General features: G+C 28.2%; 1 protein-coding gene across 1 annotated transcript in view; it reads right to left on the reverse strand.

Annotated features, from left to right (window-relative positions):
• LOC113553628 (lachesin-like) overlaps nt 1-26,420 on the reverse strand; it is a 116,120-nt gene that overhangs the window by 66,368 nt on the left and 23,332 nt on the right. Inside the window, exon 2 of the mRNA XM_026957053.1 lies at nt 23,811-23,920. Coding sequence (XP_026812854.1) covers nt 23,811-23,920 — 110 coding nt within the window. The remainder of the gene's footprint in view (nt 1-23,810; nt 23,921-26,420) is intronic.

Raw genomic sequence — 26,420 nt, forward strand, 5'->3', positions numbered from 1 at the left:
GTATATTTGTTATTATTGATGAGGCATTTTAGAAAGTATAGTTTTAGATTTAAATTTAATCTTTTGGATTTAATATACTAGGCTCAAGTCAACCTTTTATCAAGGGTTAGGTCAAGATAGTTAATACTTAGAGCACTTGGAATTTAGATGCCGTATACAAAGATATCCAATTAGGGGGCAAATCTGAAGGCGAATGTAATATGGATCAATTTGGGTTGGTTTATTTAAATCTCCAGTTGGAGTACTAGTCTTCTATAAATGTAAGACAAGATTGGAGATTTTGAATGGCTAAGGTACACGTGAATATATAAAATTACCCTGTCATTCGCATAATTAGTGACCAATATGTTAGGTGTAGTGGGTTGGTAAGAGGCGTAAAAATATTGTAAAAAATAGGTAAAAGAATACCACTTTGAAGAGAACCGGTAGATATGTTGGCTTTTTAAAAAAATGCATTATAAAATTCAAAACTTGTATTTTTTTTTTTAACAATAATTTTCATTGAAAAAATAATAATTATATACTATTTGATTTATATAAATTACAAAAATTACAACAACAGTTGATATTTTGTACTTTCTATATTTCGACTTGTCGACGTTTCGTAACACACTCTATTACAATATAATATATTGTTTTATTTAGTTGCCCGGTAGTATATAGGTAGCAAAGTATTTCATTAAATATAATATTTTACATACAATCATTTGAGTGTAGTTGATTATAATAACTTTCTGATTTTAGTATGATAATGAATTAACGTTACCTTTCAATGATGAAATATCTGGCCATTAAATTTGCTTCACGGTTGTATAATCGGATAAAATTAAACTGTTACAATGGAGAATAATGTAAATGACTACTGTGGCGATTTACTTTACTTGTCCACGAACTTGGTAATAGTGTATTAACTATATCATCGGATAAACTTTATTAAATTATACAGTTCTGCAATAATTGTTCTCCTATTAAAAGCTACAATATTAAAATAAATGTATATGAATAACAATTAACGTTTAGAGTGAATGATGTCACAACTTATTTGATAATAATTAATACGAGTTATATTATCATTTCAAACAGAAATGACTGGATGTTATCGTAATTCATTTATATAATTTATAGGCGCTTACTTAATTTCAATACACATCGCAGAAGGACAAAATCAGATCCAAGAAATCTCTGAATTAACTGAAGTCGTCGTATATTTTTATTATCCTACACGCAGTCACCGTGCATGGCACATATATATCTGTGACAATTACAGTGCCTATAATATAGTTAATACTTATTGGTGTGCATCGTCTTAGAAAATAAATTTACATTTGAATGAGTTATAAAAATGTACGTTTTAATTAAACGTGATACGCTGGGCCAAACAGGATTCCAGAAAATCACGAGTGGTGTGTTGCAGATAAGCTTTTCCACTTTTAAATGTCCATTAGGCTTGTCTGTTGTCCAATTCAATCTGAAGCGATTCACGGCAGCCAACGGTAGGATGCGAGGTCGGTATTTTCTGCAAGTGAATAATCCAGAAATTTTTCTTAAATTAATTTGGCCCCGGGCAAAATCCTCCATCGGGTGATCCTCCATCACTCCCCCTGTTCGGTTCGGTAATTTCCCCTTCATTTTGCTATCGGAGACTCTGGTTCACGCTTAACCGACCTTAAGCCTACTAAACCAAACAATTCTAGAAGTATTGTAAGAGTTGCTTAGGGCATATTATTTTCACACACATTCTAACTTTATCTCTATCGTATTACCAATAATGTATCCACTCAAGTCAAAAACTATTTAGAATGAGAACTTATAATCTCATACGGAATACGCGTCATATACCTACCTGTATTTTTATGCACCAGACAATGTATAGCGTTTTTAAAAGTTTTTCAATTTCTATGAAAATAAAATAATGTATTTATAGTTTATAATATAGTATTTATTGTTTATATTTGTTGAATTTTGCATACCTGAGTCGTAATGTTTAAGATCGCTTATCGCAAATTTTAAAATATAGAAGAATGTGAAAAACAATTTTAAACGCAATTATTATTAAATTTTTTTTACTAAAAATAACCGATCAAAAATAAATTAAATGAAATAGATATAAACCACTTAGAATAATAACATTAATTATTTTAAGTTCTAATATAAATTCATCGTTAATTTACATTCGTTTTTGAATTTTTTTTTTTTTTTTTTGTTCATTTATTTAAAAAAATAAGCTAATCGCTATATAATTTATGTATTTTTATTATAACCTAACCTAAGTAAACAATGTTACTATAAAAATGTTATACAAACAACTATTTATCTAACTTAATTTAATTTTTTTAAATAAAGAATAACACTGTATAGACATGTACTGTACTCAATAATTTATAAAAACAAATTCTTTATATTTAGTTAACATAAATCTTTTTTTTTTTTTTGTGATCCATTACACTGAAAAATCACTCAAAAGTATAGAAATTTTATAAAGCAAATATTTTTTCCATAACTAAAAGTGATTATTATTAAATTTAATTTTTTAAACATTTAAAAAAATGTATAATTTTCGGTTTTCTTAAACATGCGACATGAATATCATTAACTCTTAACCTATAAATAAATATTATTAAACACTCTTCAGTTTTAAATTTCCTATTTTCTATTGCATATTTCACGATCTTTTTATATAATTATTGAAATCATGATGTATGCTCTTTTTATATATACTGATACTACTTATATTAAGTATTTAGTGGTTTCTGTATGCATATGTTTAAAATGCATTTATATCACGAATCACATCACGCTATATTAATTAATCTGGAAGAATTTGATTTTAGTTACAAAATAATTTTAAGTAATAAATATAATTTATAGATCAGGAGGGATCATATAGATCGATAAAAAATATAAATAAAAATCAATTTTGTTCAGAGTAAGGACCGTGATGATATTTTTTGGCTTTGTTCCTTTATTTTCATAAGAATTTTAATCATGAGTTTTATAAAAATCTTTGCATACAAATACTTAAAGCTAAGGCAACTTACGCTACAGTAATAATTATTTAATTGTATACTTTTTTTTAAATTTAAAGCCACAATAAATTAACGTTAGGTAGACAATGTTGTTGAAATTAATTAATTTTGAAATTTTGATATTCAATAAATTATTGATATTATGTTATAATAGTAACGTCTGTGAAGTTGCCCCCCTCCTCAACAGTATTTTGTTTTTTACGGGTCCAGGAAGAGTCGCAAATTTTTTCGCGAGATGTGCATATAGTTGCCTAAAAATTGAAAAACTGTGATACCGGTTTGAAATTTGGGGACCATTTGGGGAGGGAGAGCAACTCCTCGGACGTATTATAATAGTACCAATGTCACAATAAATAAATAAATAATAAAATTGTGATAAAAAAATAAATAAATGCACACATATTTTTCGTATTATTGGAATATAAATATTTCAAAATGATAAATGACAATATCAATTGACTCGATGCTTATTAATAATCATATTCTAATGATCATTCACATATTTTTAAAACTCACTGTACCTTTATTTTTTTTAACAATAGTAAAAAAAAAAATAATACAATAACTATATTTATTACCATAATATTATTTTGAATTTAATGATAATATAAAAAATCATTTGGAATTTAAAAATATATTGATGATACATATTAGCTTAATGGCATCGATTGGTTCATAAGTATTTTTATTATAAAGTATAAAATAGCTATTTATATATTGAACTGTATCATTAAGAGTACATTTTGACAACCATGACTGTTTAAATGAATAATAATGAACTGGGTGACATTGTTAGTAACATGAAAAACGATTATATGCGGTATTGGACTAGTATTTTGATACATAGTTACAGTATAACACCTTTTGAACAACAATTTAACTTTGTCATTTATAAAGCTGTTGTTTTGTAACGATAAATTGTGATTATTAACTACCACTGTTCACTGGTTCAGTATGAAACTTTGTTTCATATATTTTTCTTTAAAAATATATAAAATAGTTTTATAAAATACAACACCAAATAAAATAACTATATGAACGTTTTAAAAACAACGTTTACATCATTTTTTCAAGTTTTAATGATGTGAAATAATTTATGTTATATGCCCATGTTTCACTTTAGTGTACACCAACTTATAACACTAAAATTAAACAAAAAATTGTATTTTAGGTTTAATTCTGCAAATTCTTGAATAAATGTTAATCAATGTTTTATGTTGTTTATTGTAATACAATTGGATAAGTTAAAAAGAAAAACAATTATTGACTCTTTATCAATAATACAATGTTTTTATTGGTTTTGAGATAAAAATCTGTTCATGCTAAAAATGTATAAATTAAAACAATAAATAAATAATAATATCTAAAGTTGCAGTTGTATTACTTTTAAAATTATTTGTTTATCATGATTTTTCTCGTGTTGTAGAAAACCGCTGTGTGAAATAAGTCTGCTATTGAATAAAGTTATTTAATACGAAAGTAGAACGTATTCCTTTTTGAGTGTGGGATTACTTTTATAAATGAAAACTTTATGGTTTTCAATTAAAAAATATTTTGTTACATTTGAAATATTATGTAAACCTTATAAATATCATGTTTAACATTATTTTGGTATTCTTCTGCTCACTTAGAGTTAAAATGTGGACCTTATATTATGGTAATGTTTTATATATTATATTATGTATGAACGAATATAGTTTTATCAATAAAAATATAAATATAAACAAATTTAACAAAAAAATAAAATAATTAAAAAGATCAGTCTTACATGTAAATTCTATCACTAGAGCTGCTAAATTACGATAATTAAGAAATTAAATTTATAAATTCTAATTTATTGTGATGAGAATAAAAAGTTTTAACCGCTGATTATTTTAAACAAAACTAAATATATTTTACTTCTGTTTTACTATGATAGAAAATCAAAATCAATTAAAAATTATAATGATGGGAAAAAAAATCATTAATAATATGATGTTCCAATCCATTTTATGCATTTATTATTTGACGTCTTTCTTTTTAGATTAATTTTTAGCCGATTACTCATTGAATTTTATTTTACTTTTCTATTATTTAGATTCAAAGCGGTAGCTTTAAATCGTTGTAAATACAATCTCATGAAAAAACCAGGGAAAGTTGATCGATAATAATGACGGTCATATTATACCATATACCAAGTACAGTAATATACAAAGTTTGTTTCTTTAAATGTTATTCACATAATTTTGTTACTCTGTGAAATACATCCTATTGATCCTACATAAACTCAGACTTCGGAGATCAAAACACCAAAATATTATATTAATTAAACGTGATCTAAAAAAATTATTTTCTCACGTTGGTTATATACAATATTTATTTTTACGAATAGCATTAAATTAGATAAGCACATAGTAGTTTCTATATTTCGAACAATATGACATAATAATATATTACTCTATTAACTCGTTAAGTAGTACAATGTTTTAATATTGAATTTATTTTATATTATTACTTACTCATTTATGTTAATAATATATAAAAATAGTTAGTATATACGTAAGTCCGTGATAACTTTACAGTGAAAATTCCACTCGTTTTTAATGCAATCAGCAACCAGAACTATTTACCACATTATGACTTAAAATACGATTGCTGTGAAGTCACGTGTAATCAAATAATCAAATTCGTAATTTGTTGATTAGTTATGATAGTATTATGTATATCAGACGAAAAACTTAGGTAAAATATATAGTGTAATGCGGTCGGTTTAATCGACATATTGTCCTAACTACTTAGGTAAGGATAAAGACGGGAATGTTAGCATGAACCTTAATATTATATTAATAACACGACGGACGAGAATCTCGTACAATGTCTCGTAATAATAATATTAACTATAAATCGTTGTTTGTGCATAAACGGTTTTCACTGAAGAATTTATCGCTAATCCATACTATACACTGTATTATAGTCGATCCGCAACTAAGCAGATTTCCATTAATATTTTAAACTGTGTAAAAGCGTGAAGCTTAGCGGCGAAATCGTTAATCGCTCAGTGTACATGGCATTCGATGCATTTCGTTTGCCTACGCACCACTGCACATGGTGCAGCGACGTTATAGGGGGAAGGGGAGGGTTTACGAATGCATTCGCGTCTGCAGCTTTCTTCCGGAATTGCCGAGTGAATTATTATTATTATTACAACCTAGTCGAATGCACTTCCGCGAGTTAACGCGTAAAGAACGGTGTTACAATGACGCTGCGGGTGGGAGGTACTCAGTCATGGGTTTTTTGACGTACATTCGTGCAAAGTGCACCGCGACGGCGACTCCATGAACACACACACACACACAAATACAGATAAGTGTGCCATAATTATAATCGCATAATAATATATAACTTGGGAATTATGTGTTCCGTCTTAAAGTGGCGGAAGTGAAAACGGGTCGGCGTGACTCGGTCGCTAACCGTCGATCGTTGGGTATACATTTTATGCGATTGTTCCGGTAATGTGAATTAACAAGCCTGGTTGCGGTTGTTAATTACACGTAGTTTTCTGTCGCAAAATAACCACGCCCCTGCTTGCACGTCCGCCACTCGTCGCCGCCGTCGTCGATGCTACAGCCGTTTAATCGTAATTAATAACAACCGATGTCGCCGCGAGTTCGGCCCATTTACCGTAGGAAATACCAAAGTCACGACAGCGTGCAAAACGCGATCGAAAATAATTCACACAAGTCGCGCGCCGCGCTCGGGATCCAACGGGCTGCCTGTGTACCTGTGTTCAGTGGCGGCTCGTGAGGAAATTTGGGAGTAGAAGGTGTACATTGCAGATAAATAAAACAAAATAATAAATGATATTGTAATATAATGGGGATTTTTAATAAACAAGTTGACGTAAAAATCCGTTGTTTAAAAATACGATTTAACCGTTGTGCAATAGCCAATAATAATAACGATTGTAGACCGCAGGAGCTGCGAACCACCGTCTATAATAGGTGACAGGAGCGTGATGATATCCTGCAACGAGCCGACGTAAATTATAATATTTTTTTATGAGTGTTATAAAATGTAACAGCGAGGAAAGATGTATAAATACAATTTATCAACAGTTCAAATTTATTATTTACACCATTCATCAGTATTTAATTATAGTCGGACCTTACTCCGTACCGCCTACACAATGATTGAATGAATGGTCGACATGCGCACGACGCGACGAAGGCTGTCGTCAATACGTAATGTCGGTATAATCACGTCAATTTGTAGAAAATATTGATATTATTTTTATTTTTAGATGACATAATATAATATTAAATATTTCTCTTTGTTTGTTTGAAAACAATATGTCCTGCACGTAATGAAAACATTGAAAACGAAAGGGTAACACAACACAATATTTTTAGAAATCGCATGATGGTATGTATATCACAATGATTTGTTCGTGTGATTCACCCATTGATTTGTACATGGTATTTATAGTTGATAAATACCATCACTACGCAAATGTCGTTGTCGTGTCAAATCTATTACGTTTATCGAATCAAATTCGAAAGACATGGGAATTGTAGATATTGCATCGTGTTCGTTCAAAATGATCTGAAGAGTTCCAACACACGCGCGTCTTCGAGCACCAACTATAAGACCCTAGCGCGATGAGCCTGTACAACGCTTCCGGTCAGCATCTTGCCGACGACGTCGTGATATTATTATTTATGCAAACGGTTCAATGACTGCGAATCGATCAGCGTGACGATATTACAATAACACTTGACGGAGGCGGTTAGCAGCAGCTACAACAGTGGTAATAGCTCCGTGGGGCGGCGGTTCCGACGGTTTTGCCCGCCCGCCAACTGTTGCATATCGTTCGGCGCGGCGGACTAGGAGCCGACAGGAAAAAACCACTTGTTCGAGTATATTTCCTTCTGGGAAACACGACCGCTCGTTTTTGCAGTCCCACCGGTACGCGGGCATTACTGCAATTAATCAAACCGGAAAGTCCGCCGCGATAACACTACGGACGCACCTCACCCTACCCCACCACCCGACCACAACCTATAACGGTGCTAGGGCGTGTACTACGCCGTACCTATACACTTCAGTCACTCGAGTCCGTCCGTCGTCACGTTGACATCAAACGCGATTCATCATCATCCGTCTCGATTTATAGGTACACGCTTCGAGATAACGAATCGCTTTCTCATATCGGCCGGTGGAAAATAATTAAAACGCGGTAAGTCACCTCGTGACCGGTGGCGCTGATGTTTTAAAAACATAAAGTGATATTATTTATTATTTTATTTTTTATTTTTAGTACCGTTTTCGTAACATATTATGATACATATTTTTGATAAATATATTGAAACAATTTTATAATTGTTCTATATCAGTTGTTAGTCTTTGAGAAAACTTACTTTAATCGGTCGGTTTTAAATACTCGCGAATAACGTGTTATTTTATACCGTATATTAATTATGTAATCGTAGAACCCGAATAGATATCCTTTTTCTAGAATGTAATTGATAAAGTTTCCTCGTTTTTATTTCGATCATCGCTAAAATCTGTATAGACTATACAATTTAAAAAAAATAATCGTTCTATAGTTAAGTCTTCTTTTACGTTTAATACAATTGGCAATAACAATATCCTTGTAGGTACTACGGCCAATGAACGTAGTTATTATAAGACAGCCTTATTATAAAGGCGTATAACGTGCCAACGGGGCTTCTTAATTAAAGATGCAAAAATTAATAAATGAAGTACGCCAAGTTTGGGTATAGTTGAAGCCGTGTTTAATATCGAACAATATTGTAAGATAAAAATTATTTTTTATTCTTGGCAATTTTTTTATTACTAACTTAAGAGTGTCCTGTGGAGATACAAACTTACCCCAGAAAGTTATATTGTTGATTACAATGTCCCATTCTGGCCATTCTATCCAAGGGTTTGGAAATCGGAAGATGAATATTTTTTTATCAAGTTTTTGCCTTCTATATATTATGTTGTATATGATTATCCGTGGATTCCGCGCTACCTTATTTCGTGGATAATTGAGTTTACTGAATGTGTGTATAAAATATTGAACTTTTAAAATGGTTTAAAAAATAAAAGTCTTAACAATTTGATAAAAAAAAATATAATGCTTTTTTATCGTAAACTTATAATGATCGAATAAACTTGAAAGGTGCATTTTAAGTATAAAACAAGCACAATGTGAACTTATATTGTATATAGACATAATAAGTTTAATCAGATGTATTATTAATAATATAATAAAGTTTTAAATAATTTTAATTGATTGGTATAATAGGTAAGTTAAATTAACATGTTAAATTCCTGGCATATCCAAATATGTAAGTATATCTTAAAAAATCCATCTATGATTAACAGAAACTTATGGATCACTTAACTATTTATTTTTAAAATATGTCCAACTAAAGTCTATAATATACAAAAATTGTATTTTATTTTTAAATTATTATTATTTTATTATACTACAGAGTAAAATGAAATCGCTGACGAATTCAGTACAATTATGTCACATTTAATATTAAATTGGTTAGAATTAGAATAAGTCGTATCTACACATCAACAATGAACATAAAGTAATACTTATGATTTGGATAACAAGTCATACATAATAATACAAGAATTTAATTCTAAATACTGATCATAAAAATGTTCGGTTGGTTTAATAATTTTTAACATTATAATATAGTAGTCACAAATTAAAATGTTAACTATTGATAAATAATTAATGCAGTATATTAATATTACTTTGATTTGTTTTTTTTAGTTATTATTTTTATAGTAAAACGATTATTATGTCTTGTCAAATATTATTTAATGACACCTATTTATATTACACAACTAACAAGAACTACAAAGGTATTTATGTTTCGAGGTATTTAAATAAAAAAAATATGGGATAACTTTCATCTGATTTCTTAGTACCATCAGTTAAATAGTGCATGGTTGGAGATAAGACGTCGAAATTACACGCAAAACATTTTATTGGCAAAGTAAATGCGACTCCCAGATAACGATATTCGACAAAGTTCATAAACTTAGTTAATTATACAGGTAGGAGAATATGAGTAACTAGGGAAATAAAAATAAAATTCAAATTAAATAATCTCAATAGGGGTTGTATGAGAATCCATCGGAGTTGAACGGCCTTTGACAATAAACAGCACATAATGTACACCAAACCTATTGAGTTATCATTGATGACGTTGTTTCACAGAATACTTCATTCAAATGTTCGTACTTTTCACTTAAATTAAATTCATTATTGATTATGTTTAAATGGTTGAAGTATGTTTATATTCTTAGAATATACGTATACACATTAAATAATATTAATTTTAATTTAAGATAATATGTACGACTACTAACTTCATAAATATAAAACATACACATTATGTTATATTTTAAATAAAAAAATCTTGTACTTAATTAAATTATATAAATCATCGATAAGTACCTGTTAACATTTTTATTTTTATTTAAAAATTGAATACTAGTAATTTCTAAAGATGAGATAATTATTGCTACTTGTGAAAATTTAAAATCTTTTTGTCGATACTCCAATGAATCTTAATAATTCAAGCTGTCTAATTTTCACTATTTTAGACATTTTTGTAAGTTAATATTTTACTTTGAATTTTAAAATAGTTCTACATTTTCCGTTTCACAGTATATAAATAAATTATAATATTTTTAGATTAAAATATAGTTAACATTGTAAATAATACATTTTTTATCTATATTTAATGCTTCATAAGTTATTTTTAACTATGAGAGAGCTATTCTTTTAATACAAAAATATATTATTGCGTGATAAATTACAAATTAATAAAATCTATCAATCTAAATAAATAATATTGTTAAGTATTGAAAACACCATTAGTACCACCGTTTTTACTTCAAGGCTTAGTGTACTTATAAAAATATCATCAAAGTATAATATCTACTATTATTATAGTGTAGGGGTCGGCAACTAGCGGAAGGCAAAACTCTGGTCCCTGTCAACACATTGTACTTATTGCATTATGTATTAAGATTTAAAACATTTTTATTACTGGACCTTATTGATTCATTTCATTAATCTTTAGGACTCCAATAGAAATTACTTGCCGACCCCTGTTATAATGTATTACATATTACGGATATAATTTTTTATACGCTGGCTCTATCTTAACCTAATCTCTATCTCTGGAGTCATTCGTCCAGAGGAAATCAGTTGTCAATTGTTTTACTTTAGTTATGATGTTACATGTAAACTTAATAATAATTATTATAATTTATAGCGTTATATAATATTACGATAACTGTGATTGTAAAATAATGGTACTATGGTATAATAATATGACATTTTTCATATTATTGTATATAAAAAATCTGGGACAGATCTTATTGGCGTCTGTTTAAAAATTAATTTTTAGTTATTACCATTAAGTATTAGTGCACTTTTAATTCTTATGTTTTATTTACAAACTTTTAAGGTGTATGTAACTAAAATAACTCATGATAAATTATATATTGAACAATAAATTGTTGATTATAAAATATAATTTGATGGATGTATTCGTCTATTATATATTATTATTATAAGATAATAAAGTATAATTATTTCAATGAAGTTATGTTTAATTTTAAAATATATTCTAGGTATGCTTGATGTTTAATAATTATAACTTATTATATTAACTCTTCGTTTACAAATACTATTTTTTTTTTTGATTAATCATTAATTTAATGCTGATATTTATCATACATTTTAATAAATAACACGCTAACTACAATTCATTTGGTTGCAATTTCTACAGTGTAATTATAAAACTACACTATGGATCATAAACTATATCATAAAATATTGTGGCACTATAATTTATCAGTGTATAAAACTAAATTAATTAAATTTTATTTATGTTTGATATTTTAAAAATATGTATCTATTAAATCTACTTGTAAATACTGTTTTAATGTAAAAATTATTTACAAATATTGTTGTAATAATAATTTAACGGATATTATAAAGTAATATGCTATTCACAAATAAAGCATTTTTGAATAAATAAAAAAAAAAACAAAAGTAATTTATTTTCATACCAAATAACAGTTATTTGTTTTAAGCATAGAAAGAACACTCACTAAGCTTCTATAATTTGAATACAGCAACTGGCTATACGTTTTTTTTTGTAGAAATACTTTTGTATAACAATGTTTATGCAGTGCAAAACAAAATTCTGTTCATTAGTGGAAAGTACACATTCCGAGCATACATGGCTATATACGTCAGTTACTCAATAGTTAAACCAAATTATATTATATACATTAACTAGCCGCATAAATATGCGTTCAAATGAAAAACAATACTCATTTTGTTTGTCTTCGAGAAATCTCAAGTCCCATTATTGTTTAATATGGACATAAACATCGAAAAACAACAAAAAGGTGAAATCAGTGAAAAATCGTTTCGAACTTATTGAATTGATTTTACATATTATAAAGAAAGTTTCTGATTAGTTCCAAGACTTTTGAATGTATTCCCAAATGAAAATCACCAATTGTAAAAAGTTTCAGAAAAAAAATTAATGGTGCATAATAATAATACATTTTCAATCATGAAAGTAAGACACACAAAAAAAAGAAAATTGTTTTCTAATTTTTTTTTGCCACACGACTGTTATGCATTAATATTACATATACAATGCGCCGTGTTATGAAGCCTAACCTAACAATTTCCATCAGTCTATACTGTTTATTTTATTTCATAAAATTCCATGATATTCTAGAACCTGATTAATTTCAAATTACAGGCATTACAATTATTAACAACGGTATTTTTTTTATTGCTATTATAATAATAATAATAATAAAAAAAAAAAACAATAATATAATGCATGTTTTATATTGTGTACCATATAATTTTGTTCGATTCAGGCAATCAATTCAAACGTGAATTTAAAATAAATAATAAAGATCGATTTTGATTTAAATTTAATAAGATTTCATAGTGTCAAAGATGTAATTTTCTTAATAATAATATATAGTTTTTCAATGAATTTAGATATATTTTTTTTTCGTTCAAAATATTACTATCTATAAATATTATGAAAATGATTTGCCTAAATATAAATATATTTTAAATAATTTATAACATAGTTTATTTATTCATGTATACTTAATTTACTAATCTGGTAATTTTAAATCTTAGTACCGCATATCTTAAACAATTTCCTTGTACGATTTTAATTTTCGTGTACTCCAAGAGGTTATCTCATAGTAGAGTAACATTTAAATACATTATGATTATTAATAATCTTCTTAAGTGTTTTGTTGTTTATTTTTACAGTACTTGTTCAGTTCACACTAATTAATTCCGTGTTGTATTCATATGGGTTTAAACCATATGGTGGTTCACAAAATGAAATCGGAGTTTACACTTCTTAGAGTTTGTATATTTTAATAAGTATGTTAACAATAATATAATTATTTTAGAAGCTATGTTAATCATTCAAAGTATTCTATTGTTGAATTATTAATACTTTTTGATATTCAATATTGATATCATAGGTGTATGCATTGGCATAATGACATCGATTAATATTATTAGAGTAAATTAATCAATTTAATCGATCAAAATCGTTGATAAATTATCGATCGATTTGATATAAAATAAAATACAATTATGTTGACGATTTTGACAAAATAATATTAACGTGTCTTTTAAAAGCAATGGAAACGGCGACGCGTCTAGCACCGTTGTTACACCGACTAGCTCGCATATACCACACGGCCGCGGTCGACGACGTCGGTCGGACATTTACTACGGAAGCCGACAGAGTACTATAATATTATCGCGGCGTAACGCTGATTACCAAAACCCGCGGAAAATTCGGTGATACGCGAGTTATATATTCGGTATAAGGGTTTCCTCGAGACGGAAAGCAATAGTTTAATATACACGACCACGACTTAATCATCAAGAGAGCGCGTGATAGGATGTACGTACGCTAAAAGACGACGAGGTAGGTTGACGAGCCGTGGACGATCGAGGGGCCCGTCATTCGCCGACAAACGACTATAAGGAGACCCTTCGAGCGATAAACATTTCAATTTTGGGGCCCGCGAACACCGCTCTGTCGACTCTGCTGATACTAACTGATTCGCCGGCCGCCGTCGTGTTATTATTACAACAATAAACCCGTTCCGATGTCTGACGACTGCGGCAGCGTTTGAATAATAATACCGCCGACTACCTTCGAAATGCCCAATGAAAATGATTATAATCGTGTCAGACACAGCGCAGCGTCCGGCAATCTAAAGAATCATATAATATATTGTTAACCGTTTTTCATCTCAATTATTATGAGTGGTCGAATAATATGACGGAAAATTATGTCGCGGTACGCAAAACCGACCTAACGACCCATTACGATTGAAATAAATCATCTGTCGCGTAATAGTGTACTTGCTATAGAACACGATTTGTGATTATTATTATTATTATTACTGCACAGATGAGTTCCTATTATTTGTTTTTATCATAAACTATATTAAAGATTTATAAAAAAAATTGAGTTAAACCCAACAATACGTCTTAATCGTAATAGTCCTAATCGTGTCGTACACGATCAGTAAAAGAAGGAATCGATGAAACGATTAATTTATAAATCTCTGGTTCTGGGTAACTTTGAACGTTTCAAGCGACTGAATCTTGTATCCGTTAATAATGTGTTAATGTCAATACATAGGTACGCTTTAATAAGTTATGTCCGCTGTATAGCTGTTGTACAATGTACAGTATTTTGACATAGAAAAAATATATATTATGTATAATATCAGTTGAGAATAAAATTACGATTATATATTTTGTTAAAAAATTCTCAGACCGTTATACAAATAAAAATGTTTAATAAAATATTTATTTTATATGGTGCTATTAATTGAATTCATAAATTATATTATATGAGAACGATATAAATGCTATTTACGTGATACGTCACGTATTTATTTGCTAGTTTGTGACTGTTGTAGGCCATATTATATTATACAAATTGTTTATTTTTTAAAGAAATTTAAGCAAATATATTTTTTTTTTTAATTTTGAATCAAATATTTTATTATTTGTAGTTACCTTATTGGATTATTTTCCAGTGAATAAAGTCATAGTAATCACGGACTCGAGTTATTTTAAATAAACGATTTACATATTTTGCACGCGATTATGAAATATTCTGTAAATTATCATAATCACAAATGAATACACCTATGATTAAGGCCCTTAAATAGTGCTCAAAACTTTATCGAATTTGTAGATTTTCAAAAGGGAATTACGTTCTGAATAAATAATCAGTCATTAAATCCGTCACGCTATAATGTTTTTTAAAAGGTTTCACGGATGTCACTAGTATAATTTAATAGTCGTATATGATTATTATAGGTATTCCGTATTCATCGTAATGTTTTGAAAACGCGTGAGTTTTCCATAATCGTACTAGGATAAACATAATCGTATTGGTATTCACTGAAAAACGGTACGATTAATCGATAACAATATTATTATTTATTAAACGGGAAAAAAATACGATACTGTCTAATAAACGGATACTTTACGAAATCACACAACTGTATAGTAAAATTGCATTCATAATTTAATAATGTTTGAACATCAATGACAAATTTTAAATAAATAAATGAAGATATAAACGTTTGAATAATACATTAATGGCCATCGTTAATAATTCATAATATTGTTATTGTCATATAATACCATATTATACGAGTGTGCGTTTTCTCTCTACACACGGACATACAGGTACCACAATATCGGTGGCAACAACAATAATAATAATATTACAACGTTGCGGGCGACCGTTTCATTCGCACGACTCCCATTTCTTGCACTAGTCGTGCGGCATGCGGCAGTATTGCTCGCCGGTTGACCGTGTGGTATAAAAACCGTGGTATAGTTCGTCCCCGGACACTTGCGAACGCGTGTTATTCCGACATCGGTTCCGCGGGCCCGTGTCGCCATGCATAGGCGACCCTTGTACGCGGGTATTTCGGGTGGGGGGTAGGAGGGTGCACCACATTTGTGCAAAACACTGTACGGCGCGCGGTTAATTCGGACGATAATCCATAAATACTCATTAACCCGTTGAAACACCTTGCGTGAGCTCCGCTCCTACCCGCTCGCCGCTTCCCACCCGTTTTCCACGGCCACGCCGCCGTCCGGTCATCCCTATACATTATTATTATTATCCCACCGGAAACACACACATATATATACATATGCACTCACTCACACACACACACACGCACATTCTCACAAGGAGATACACACGTATATTATGATCCCGTTTACACGTGTAGTGCAGTTACACGTAGTATTACAGTACGGCCGTACAGGGAACTCGATAATTTGACTCGTGAAAAACACTCACACACCCACACGCACTGGCGTAAATACACACACACACACACGCGCACACACCGTTAAATATATCCGACAACGATTTATCACCGTTACATTATCTGCGATGGCGGCGGCGCGGTCACGGGTATGGTCGGACACGAGGTGGAAACGTCCGTGCGTTATAATTCCGTTTGGCAAAACACATTGGAAACACGGTTTACTATACCAAGAACGAAACGTTTGTTAACTGCCGAACCGAAACCGCAGCCTCGCGCGCCCGTCAAACGGGTACTCAGAAATATATTATTATTTTGCGCTCGTGATGTTAACGCACACGGCAGACGCGGTGCCGTCAAAACGAATACATTATACACACCGACGTATAATATGTATATGTGATATTATACAAATGTCATAAGCGAGTGTACGGTAAAATGATGTGCTCCGGCTGCGCAGTATCTATACGTCAGACGAATAATCGTAATAACAATATTATCTTCGGTATTTCCGAATCGAACCGGATATATATTATTATTGTACGTTTGGATTTTTCGGATATCGAGCGGCTTTATCACTCGCTTCTCGTATCTACTCGATAATCGACATAAAATATAATCTACACGTCAATGTATCATTGTGCTTTGTGCGTGATGATTAAATACGATTGAGTTAATGTTTATTTATATACTTTTGGTATGAGTTATTAGAATTGGTAACTAAATTCACCGCAAAGCAAATTATACTGATCGAAGCACAAAACGATTCCTACTAAAATAATATGTCGACACCTAATATAAATTTAATAATTAGTGATATATTAATGAGGTATAATAGCGTACTGCCTACCGGACGTCCTGACTTCAATAAATAACATTAAGTACTGTTGCATGATGAGTTACTAATGATTCGCAAAAAAATAAAAATATACGAATCGATAAAATATGAAATAAATCTAAGTCAGATACAAGTACTAATAGCGAAAGTTATAAGACTTTAAAATAATTAACAAATAATTATGTATATAATTTTATACAATATAAATATATAAAGTTATAATTATATTATATTTTATAATAATTTTCACTGCTTAAATTAATATCATGAATTCATGACTTTTAACGTCGGTGAGTATACAAATTTTAAATTTACAATAGTTATCAAAATCTAATGTTCCTACGATGCCCTCTTTACTCGAACCATTCACACTGATAAATGTTTATAATATATCTCATAACGTTCATAACTCGTTTATTAATTCTGTACCTACTTAAAGATTGCATATATGGTCTAAAAAAAATACAATAGATCTATGCTACTATAGAGGTAACGATAGATAATACGAAATGTACATTTTTTACTCAATTCTGTGAGAATGTTATATTTTATAAACTTATCATTTTTTTATTTCTTAGAATCATATCTGTACGAGTAAAATGAATAATTTTAATTTTCAATATATTGTTTAAATTATTTATTTATATTGTTAATTTACTATATGTACCTAACCTATGTTATTTGTATTGGTAATAATTATAAAGATAACCAGTATTTTGGTATTTTATTATTAAACGTGTTCGTGAATACATAGGAAATTCGAAAAAATATTTCATAGAGAATTTTATTTTTACTAAAGAAGTAATAAAAAATAAAATAGAAAACAATAGTAAATAAAAAGAGCTGTTAATCAATAGTTTGTTTTACTTTATAAAGTGAATGTATGCAAGAATTTGTTCAATTGATTGGAAATTAAATTTAATTAAATTTCCTATTTATTCGGGCATTTATTATGATCATACATTACACATTTATAAGTAATCATTCGTTTAAAATAAAAAAGTTGAACATACATTTAGGTCTATAATTAAATCATTATAATGTTTTATCACAAATGTTATGAAATATTTTAAATAGTTTAAAATATGTCAAGAGCATAAGATAGCTGAGAGTGGATCACATATTTCATCAAATGAAGTTTTCATTTCATAAAAATGCTGTTATACGATGAGTACATTGACACATCGTGCTAATTTAAAACATTTCAAAAATTGGTTTTAAATTTACATTATACATCTACATACTATAGTCAGCACTACACTGATGTATCAAAACCAAATGATGTTTGTCTAGGTATAAGGATACAATGTATGTAAATATACATTGTATAGTGCTCACAAATATTATTTGTATAAATTCGAATTTAACAGATTTGATTTAAAAGTGGAAGAAACGTTTTCATAAAATAAAATTCCTAGTTTATTCAATCTAACAGAATTTTATAATATCTACAAACTAATATAATAGTTATTCAAAAAGTATATATATATATTTATTAATCGTATACAAATCGTCATACAAATAGATAAGTAACGTCTTCTAATATGGATAGATATCTAATTTTAAATTGTGCAACGAAAATTAAAAATGCAAGATAGAGTCTGATAAGTCATAAGTATTTCATTATTTCATATAAATACTGTTTTGTTCTATATAAACAATAACTTACTGACACTTGGCACGAGGTAATCATAAAACGAAATAATGTAAAATTACGATGGAAATAAGCGAGGAAAGAGAAACTGTATATTATATTATTTTACATGCATAATACTGTGTACTTATTTACACTAAACGCGTGTGTGATTCTGATGCACGACTAATGGCATTCTCGTGTTTTGTTAAAACTAATGTGATTTTAGTTCTCTATTTTTTGTATTCAAACAGATTTAAACAAATTTTCAGTTTAAATTATGACATAATGTCCATATCATACACAAATATAGAAACATTCAGATATTCAGTTTCTATAACACTTAATACTTAAGTGTGAATTTTTTTTTAAGTAAATTTAATTTAAAAAATAAATCCATAGTCATAACTTATAATTTGTTGTAAGACAGATTTTCCACGTCCTATAATTTAAAATATAAAAATACATTAAGTGAACAGCTAGTATTAGAACTATACTATAATATGGGGTAATTATTATTCAAAAGAATATTTAAATTTTTTTATGGTAAGTTATAATTTGTATGTCATTTTATATACTTATATTCTAAATTGTTGAAGTATAGCTTGATTGGTATTTTTTTTTTTTAATTTTTGGGGCAAAATGTTGGCTTATTTATGATAACTATGTTTTTTGTTTACTCAGATTCCGTTATTTTTTTTTATTTTCAGATCCTTGACTTCACGGTCCGTTAAAATGTGATAATATATATTAAAGTATCACAGATTTCAAACATAATTTATTATATTGTTACAAAATAATAATTGTAGGAAATCTTAAAAAATTAATGAGAAAGTAATTGATTAAAATTAAATTTTCTTTAAAATAAAATATTTACTATAGCATATACGTAGTTTAAATACTCGTAATAATAGTTTGAAAAATTACATTGAATACAAAAAAAAAAAAATATAAAATTAAACAATTTAATCACACAAAATGAAAGATTAAAAAATGTATAACTTGACTACAATCCATATAGTGTAACCAACGTTGTCAACAAGTTTCGAATCTATTATGTAGCATTGACTTTAAATTAACCGTATTTCTTTAGACTGCCATATTGAACGATGTATAACTTTTGTCGCATATCATTCTCCTATAATGTTACTAAACATTATAATTAATTAATGTGAAAAATACTTACTATTTACAAATATTATTTTTCAAGAAATAGCTGGTAAGTTATGTAAAACTAAATAATTGATCAATTCAATATTGTACATTTTATAAGTATAATTATTTGTATACCTAATTTAGAAGTATTTTTCAAAAGTTTAAGATTGAGGACATATTGTTATTAATAACTATAAGTTAACTTTGGTCTATCAGAGAAAAATGATTTTAATCATGCAAATCGAGTTTAGTATTGATATTATTATAGGTATTAAAATATTTAATCAAAATGTAATATCATGCATTAAAATTATAAGCTAGAACTTATTTTATCTTTTTTTACGTATATATTATATATAAAATTCTATATAGAAACTATAAGAAACTAAAGGGATTTATACTGCAATAAACTTATTGTAAACATAATAGCGTTGTGGACAACAAATCAGTCTGTATTTTTCGTATTATACCTATATACTAGTATTATTATATTATGCTCTTTACAATATTCTAGTAAATTAATGACATTGACTTTGGTAAATGGAAGCATACAAAGAAATTGGGTCAAACTAGCTTAACTGAAGTTTTAGTGACTGCACCCTATCTGTATTTTGTTTAAAGCTAAAAACCATTTTCGATGATCAAATAAAATATACAAGCTAAAATGTGCAATGATATTGCAAACTAACCAATGATTTTTAAATATTTTAATAATATAAAACAGTTTAGAAATGAAAATTGATGAAAAATTAAATTTTTTGTTGTATATAGGTGTTTGATTTACTACGTGGTATTTGTTACAGCATATTTTATTATTTTCTCATTAAAACTCAATTTTTTTATTATAATTAGTTATTATAAAAATGTATATAATTTTAATTTTAATTTTAATCACTTAAAATAAAAAAAAAAACTTAATAATGGTAAGGTAAAATAAATCAATTTAAATATTGATTATAATAATCAAAAAGGGGTTTTCCACAAAAATTCGTAAAATTTCGACTTCAGTAACAGTTGTGCAAATGCATGCTAATGACGTGCTAATGATTGGTAAAAAAATTTACTAAAAGTCATTTTTATGTTTGTTGGGGACCGGGGTAACGTTACGCCAAACCCCCTCATGGTTTTTATAAATTAATTGTAAAAAAAGGTGGTGCAAACTCATGCTAATATAGCTTGTTAATTAGTGACCTAGATTTTTATTCAAGTTCATTGAAGGGGGCCAGTGTAATTTACATCAAATTTCCCTTGTAATTTATTATAATTTGACAAAATGACAAAATGGTCAAAATGTATAATGTAGATAAACTTTTGGAAACCTAATAAAACTTGTAACTACATGAAATGTCAACAAGTCAAAAAATCTCAAAACCAATGTGTAAGGGTGAAATATCAGTTGCATATTTTATATATATTTTCACAATATAAATATATTATTAATTACATTTTAGTCGACCAGCTGTGAAAAATATAAATTTCTTCTGTTGGTAGTGAAGAAACTAAAAACTGTACAGAGTTGATCGGTTGAGAGTCTAATTGAAAAGTCCTTTATACTGTGTAGATTTTTGACGTAGAAATGTTCGTCGAATACTTATTAAACAAAAAAAAATATGTATATATATATAGAGAGAGAGAGATCATGTTGCTCTAAACCAATGTGCAAACATAATTTCTGAAACTCTCTTGAAGGTTACTCAACGTATTACGAATTGTAATTTTAAAACTAAGTTTTTGCGTAATTCTATGGTTCTAAACCCTGGAAAATATAAATTACAACGCGGACTGAAATTCATATAATTCGATAGTTATGTATCTGCCTATTGAAAAATAGATGGTGAATATAATACCAACAATACGAGAAACCCATTTGTAAAATGTGTGCATAAAATGTGTGTTGTGCGGTGCAAAATAATAATTTGTAACAATTTAAGTTGAAAATGTCATTTGCGTTTTATGTTACAAAAATATATTAAGACACTATGAAAATACATATAGGTACATCAAAAAACAATATGTCTTATTTAAACACAAAATGAAGTCAAATTATCCACGTTTCTGATGGTTTTTTAATATATTATTAAAATATGGATAGATATTAATTTGTGTTTTAATATTTTAATAAAATAATAAATTTAGAAACCAATACTAATAATAAGCTACATATTTATTTTAATTATACTATCATCTACAGGTTTTTAAATACACGTACTCCTACATACGTTTTTACTTATATTTAATTTAATTAATTAATTTTCTTGTTTTTTCAATGTTCGAATATACAGTATACACCCTTTGTTAGTTATACTAGGAAATGATTTTACTGACCTTAAATCAATTATTTCGATAACAGAGGCTTATACTGATTGTCAAACTTCCATTAGATAGGACCGTAAAAGCCATTATTCAATAATTAGAATTATTATTATAATCATAATTTAAAGGTTTGGCCAACAGTTACGTTTGAAAGGCTACTACGGGACATAATAGTCATATTTAGTAATGCATTGAAAATATATTTCACTCTAGTTGCTATTCTCTAATTATGATATAGACATGTAGAGTATAACTACAATATAATATCATATAATATGTATAAATATATATTTGTTCTTATAGAATATTATAATAGTTTTAAAATTTCTAATTCTCCGATAAAATTATTTAAATTTTTTTCTATTAGTCAAATTATAATCAACAAGTTAATACTAAAATTTGTTTTTCTAATTATCAATGTATTTACGTAAGTAAAATTATTTTTGTTAACAATTAGTCAGTTTTTATTTTATTGAACAGATTTTTTATTCTACTCATTGATATTTCTAAGTAAACAAATAATTTTATTTTATTTATATATGAATGAATGGTTTTTATTTAAACGAGGATCGACAGTTTAATGGTCATAGTAAATTTATGTAAAGTTTTCACTAAAAAAACACAATAACACCTTTTAACTCATTTCTTCTGCTAAATATCTATATAGATTATTTAAGTATCAATAAATCAGTATTCTATAAATTAGAACATAATTAAGAAATAATTATTTGTAACACTTACTGTACCAATAGTTATAATATGTAGTTTGTTAGGAATACTTACCATTGTTTTTATACTGATTTACATACTGAGAAATAAAAAATGTATAAATGTAATAAAACTTATTATAGTTTATTTAATTATTGTATTATCTTTAATATTTTAAATATTAATATATTTTTTTTATTAAAAACAACCGATAAAAATTAAAATTTAATTTACAAAAAATAATTTTATACCGTATTACAATGATATAATACTCGCACATTAAACATTTAGTTATTATATTGAAATAATATACATTAAAACATTATGTTATCGATTATAACATAGTGTAACCACTAACATTATTTATCCTTTGAATAAGCTGTTGAACTATCTTATTTTCGGTTTATTAGATTTAAACATAAGCCTTCAGTGACATTCATCCAGCTGTGAATTAAAGAGAAGTAAAGACCTTACGGATCGCATTTCATGCCACAAAAATGGTATTTTATACTACTTTATTTGATTCTCTTTTATTTTTTCATATTTTCCTTATACTTTTTTATGTTAGTACCTTTCGTGATACTTGAGCCAACAATAAAAACTATGGCTCCTTTTACTTGTTAAAAACTAAACTAAAAACCAGCAGTTAAAGCTGTTGCTATCGTGTCGAATAAAAAGCGAACAAAATAAAAGCACAAAGAACGAAAATCAATTGTAAATAAGATTCAAATACTTTGTAATTTCCCAAATTGCTGACGACACAAGGCAGCGAGACATCCCTTCCCACGGGTATCGTAACGTTTGGAATGGGCTCGGCGAACTCGGGTTCCAACACCGATAAAACTGTAACATAAAAAAATATAAAAATGTATTTATTTATTTATTTGTACACATACGTAATGCGGTAGTAATTTATTTGCGCAACAATTGTAAATAAGTAAATGATCATAAATAACAAAAAAAATGCAACAGCCAGATGTTTTTTTTATATCCATCAATTTTTAATAAAATAACTTCTCTATGGTTTCTAAATCGATTTTTAGTAGATAGAATACGTCATGTTCGAGTATTTTACTTTAGTGATCCAAAGTGTTGTTATTGGGTTTTTTTCAACTGAATCAATTTAATGATAAATTAAATTAAATCAGTTTATAACTCGAGTATATTTTATTGTTTTAATAATTTGAATGTAGGTGCCATCGTTTAAATGAAAATTGTTACATTTTCATGTCAGATTATCTCAATGTTAGTTAAATATTTTCCATAATATTTGTACAAATTCATTTTTTTACTTTGTATGTGTACATAATTATCTTAATATATCTGTTGTAAATAATCTTAACTACGTTTTATAATTCATTAAATCAGTCACAAAAGTTATTACATTTTAATTACTAAATACCAATATATTTTCACACTTACATTGAATCATTATTAATGATTTATTTTATATTTAATTTAAAAACTGTAAAATAAAATTAAACAATTCCTATGCAATTGAATTACGTAAAAATCTAGTGACACAGATACCTATTTAAAAAACGTAAATTCTGTTTTACTAAAGTATAAAACAATTATTTTCAAATATTTATTCCTGACAAAATATACAAATTAAAAAATAGTTTTCTATTCATTATACTTATACAAAGATATAAATTTAAACATGTGCCCATTTACAGACAATTTGTATCCAATTTATGACGATAAATAAACATACAATTATTATTAGCATTAAAAAAAATATACAATCACTAACTAAAAATTCTGCTTATAGAATAATAAAATAAATGAGTTTTTGTTGAATGTTGTGTAAAATGACTTACGTCGGAACTATGTTCATCACAACAGATTATACATTTTATTAGATATGTATTATCAAATAAAATTTAAAACGAATACACATACAATAACACTATTGCGCACGACTCTGTAGACAGTACGCGTATACTTGTATATCTCAATGTCATAATATTATGCACGATATCACGTTATAACTTAATTGCCAAGTATGCGGGTTGTAGATGCACTCACTATCATTTAATTCTAGACACGCACAGTGCTTTTAAACGCTGCGCACCAGATAAATATTCCAAATTACCGTTCACTCCACCAAGTCTCCTATAAATTACGTCGACGAATCAACAAACAAACGGATAAACAACGGACAAAAACTGCTTTGAAACTCAAATACCAGACAGACCAGCTGGTAAATAATATTATGTCGAGCCAAAAGAAGAAATAAATTAGGCACAATGAGTACTTAATTATTATAATATCATTTATTGAATTATTCTGTATAGTAAAATGTATGACTCCAATAAGTTTACATAAACCGTGACTTGAATATATGTAGAAATATTTTTTGTGCTACACTGAATTTTTAATTTCAGCTTAAAATACGACTGATCTGTTAGTTAACAAAATATTATATTGATTTTTATTGTAAGTTCATACCAAATTTATCTTATTGAATATTAATAATAATAATACATATGTCAAACATTGAACCATAAACATTTTAATATTCTATAAAATCACAAATAATGAAATAAAATATTAAATTGAAACCTATGGATTTTTTACCAAGAAAACTATTGTTTATTAATAAAAAAACTCAACTTTAAAATGTAAAAATTTGTTTCATCGCTATCAGAAAATGTAATAGAAAACTCAATTCTTCAGTTTTGTTATTTGAACGAAAAATCTAAACTCGCTTTAATGTAACCTCAAAGAGGAAAATGTCACGAAAATCTATCTCCCCGCATTCAATCGTTAAACAGCGTGCGTTTTACTTTATTTGGATTTCTCAAGGGATGTTTCAAAGTTCAAAACACATTTACTTATATCAATGATGCCCGTTTGAAAACGTGTTCAGACACGTAAATCGGTGATGGATTCAAATAACCTCTCAAATTCACATAATATGTGTAACACGCTGAGCATTATTACAATATTCACCGTGATACATGGTAAAAACAACGAAGTGTTTATGTTTATCGGTGGTGTTTGGTGTAAGAATATCAGTAGACGATTCAGTCGGTCTTCTGTAGTTCATACTGGGCTTAAAGCCACAACTGCCGACTGCCACCGTTGGTTCGTAACTCTTTGGTTAATGTAGTTTTTATGGGACCCGTAAATAAGTTTCTATATGGCTATAATTCGGGACTGGCGGGACGATATGACTTCACCCGTTTTGCCGCCCACCTGTTTTTTGGCTACCGTTGTTCCACCGTGTTAGCAGGCCGAATTCCCTCCACCGCTCAACACCACTGCAGTGAATCCGATGGATGTGTGTGGTGTACGGGAATGCGGAAAGTACAGCCACCGGCGGTGCAAAGGAAGT

This window comes from Rhopalosiphum maidis, chromosome 2 (genome assembly GCF_003676215.2).
Source record: "Rhopalosiphum maidis isolate BTI-1 chromosome 2, ASM367621v3, whole genome shotgun sequence".
NCBI lineage: Eukaryota > Metazoa > Arthropoda > Insecta > Hemiptera > Aphididae > Rhopalosiphum > Rhopalosiphum maidis.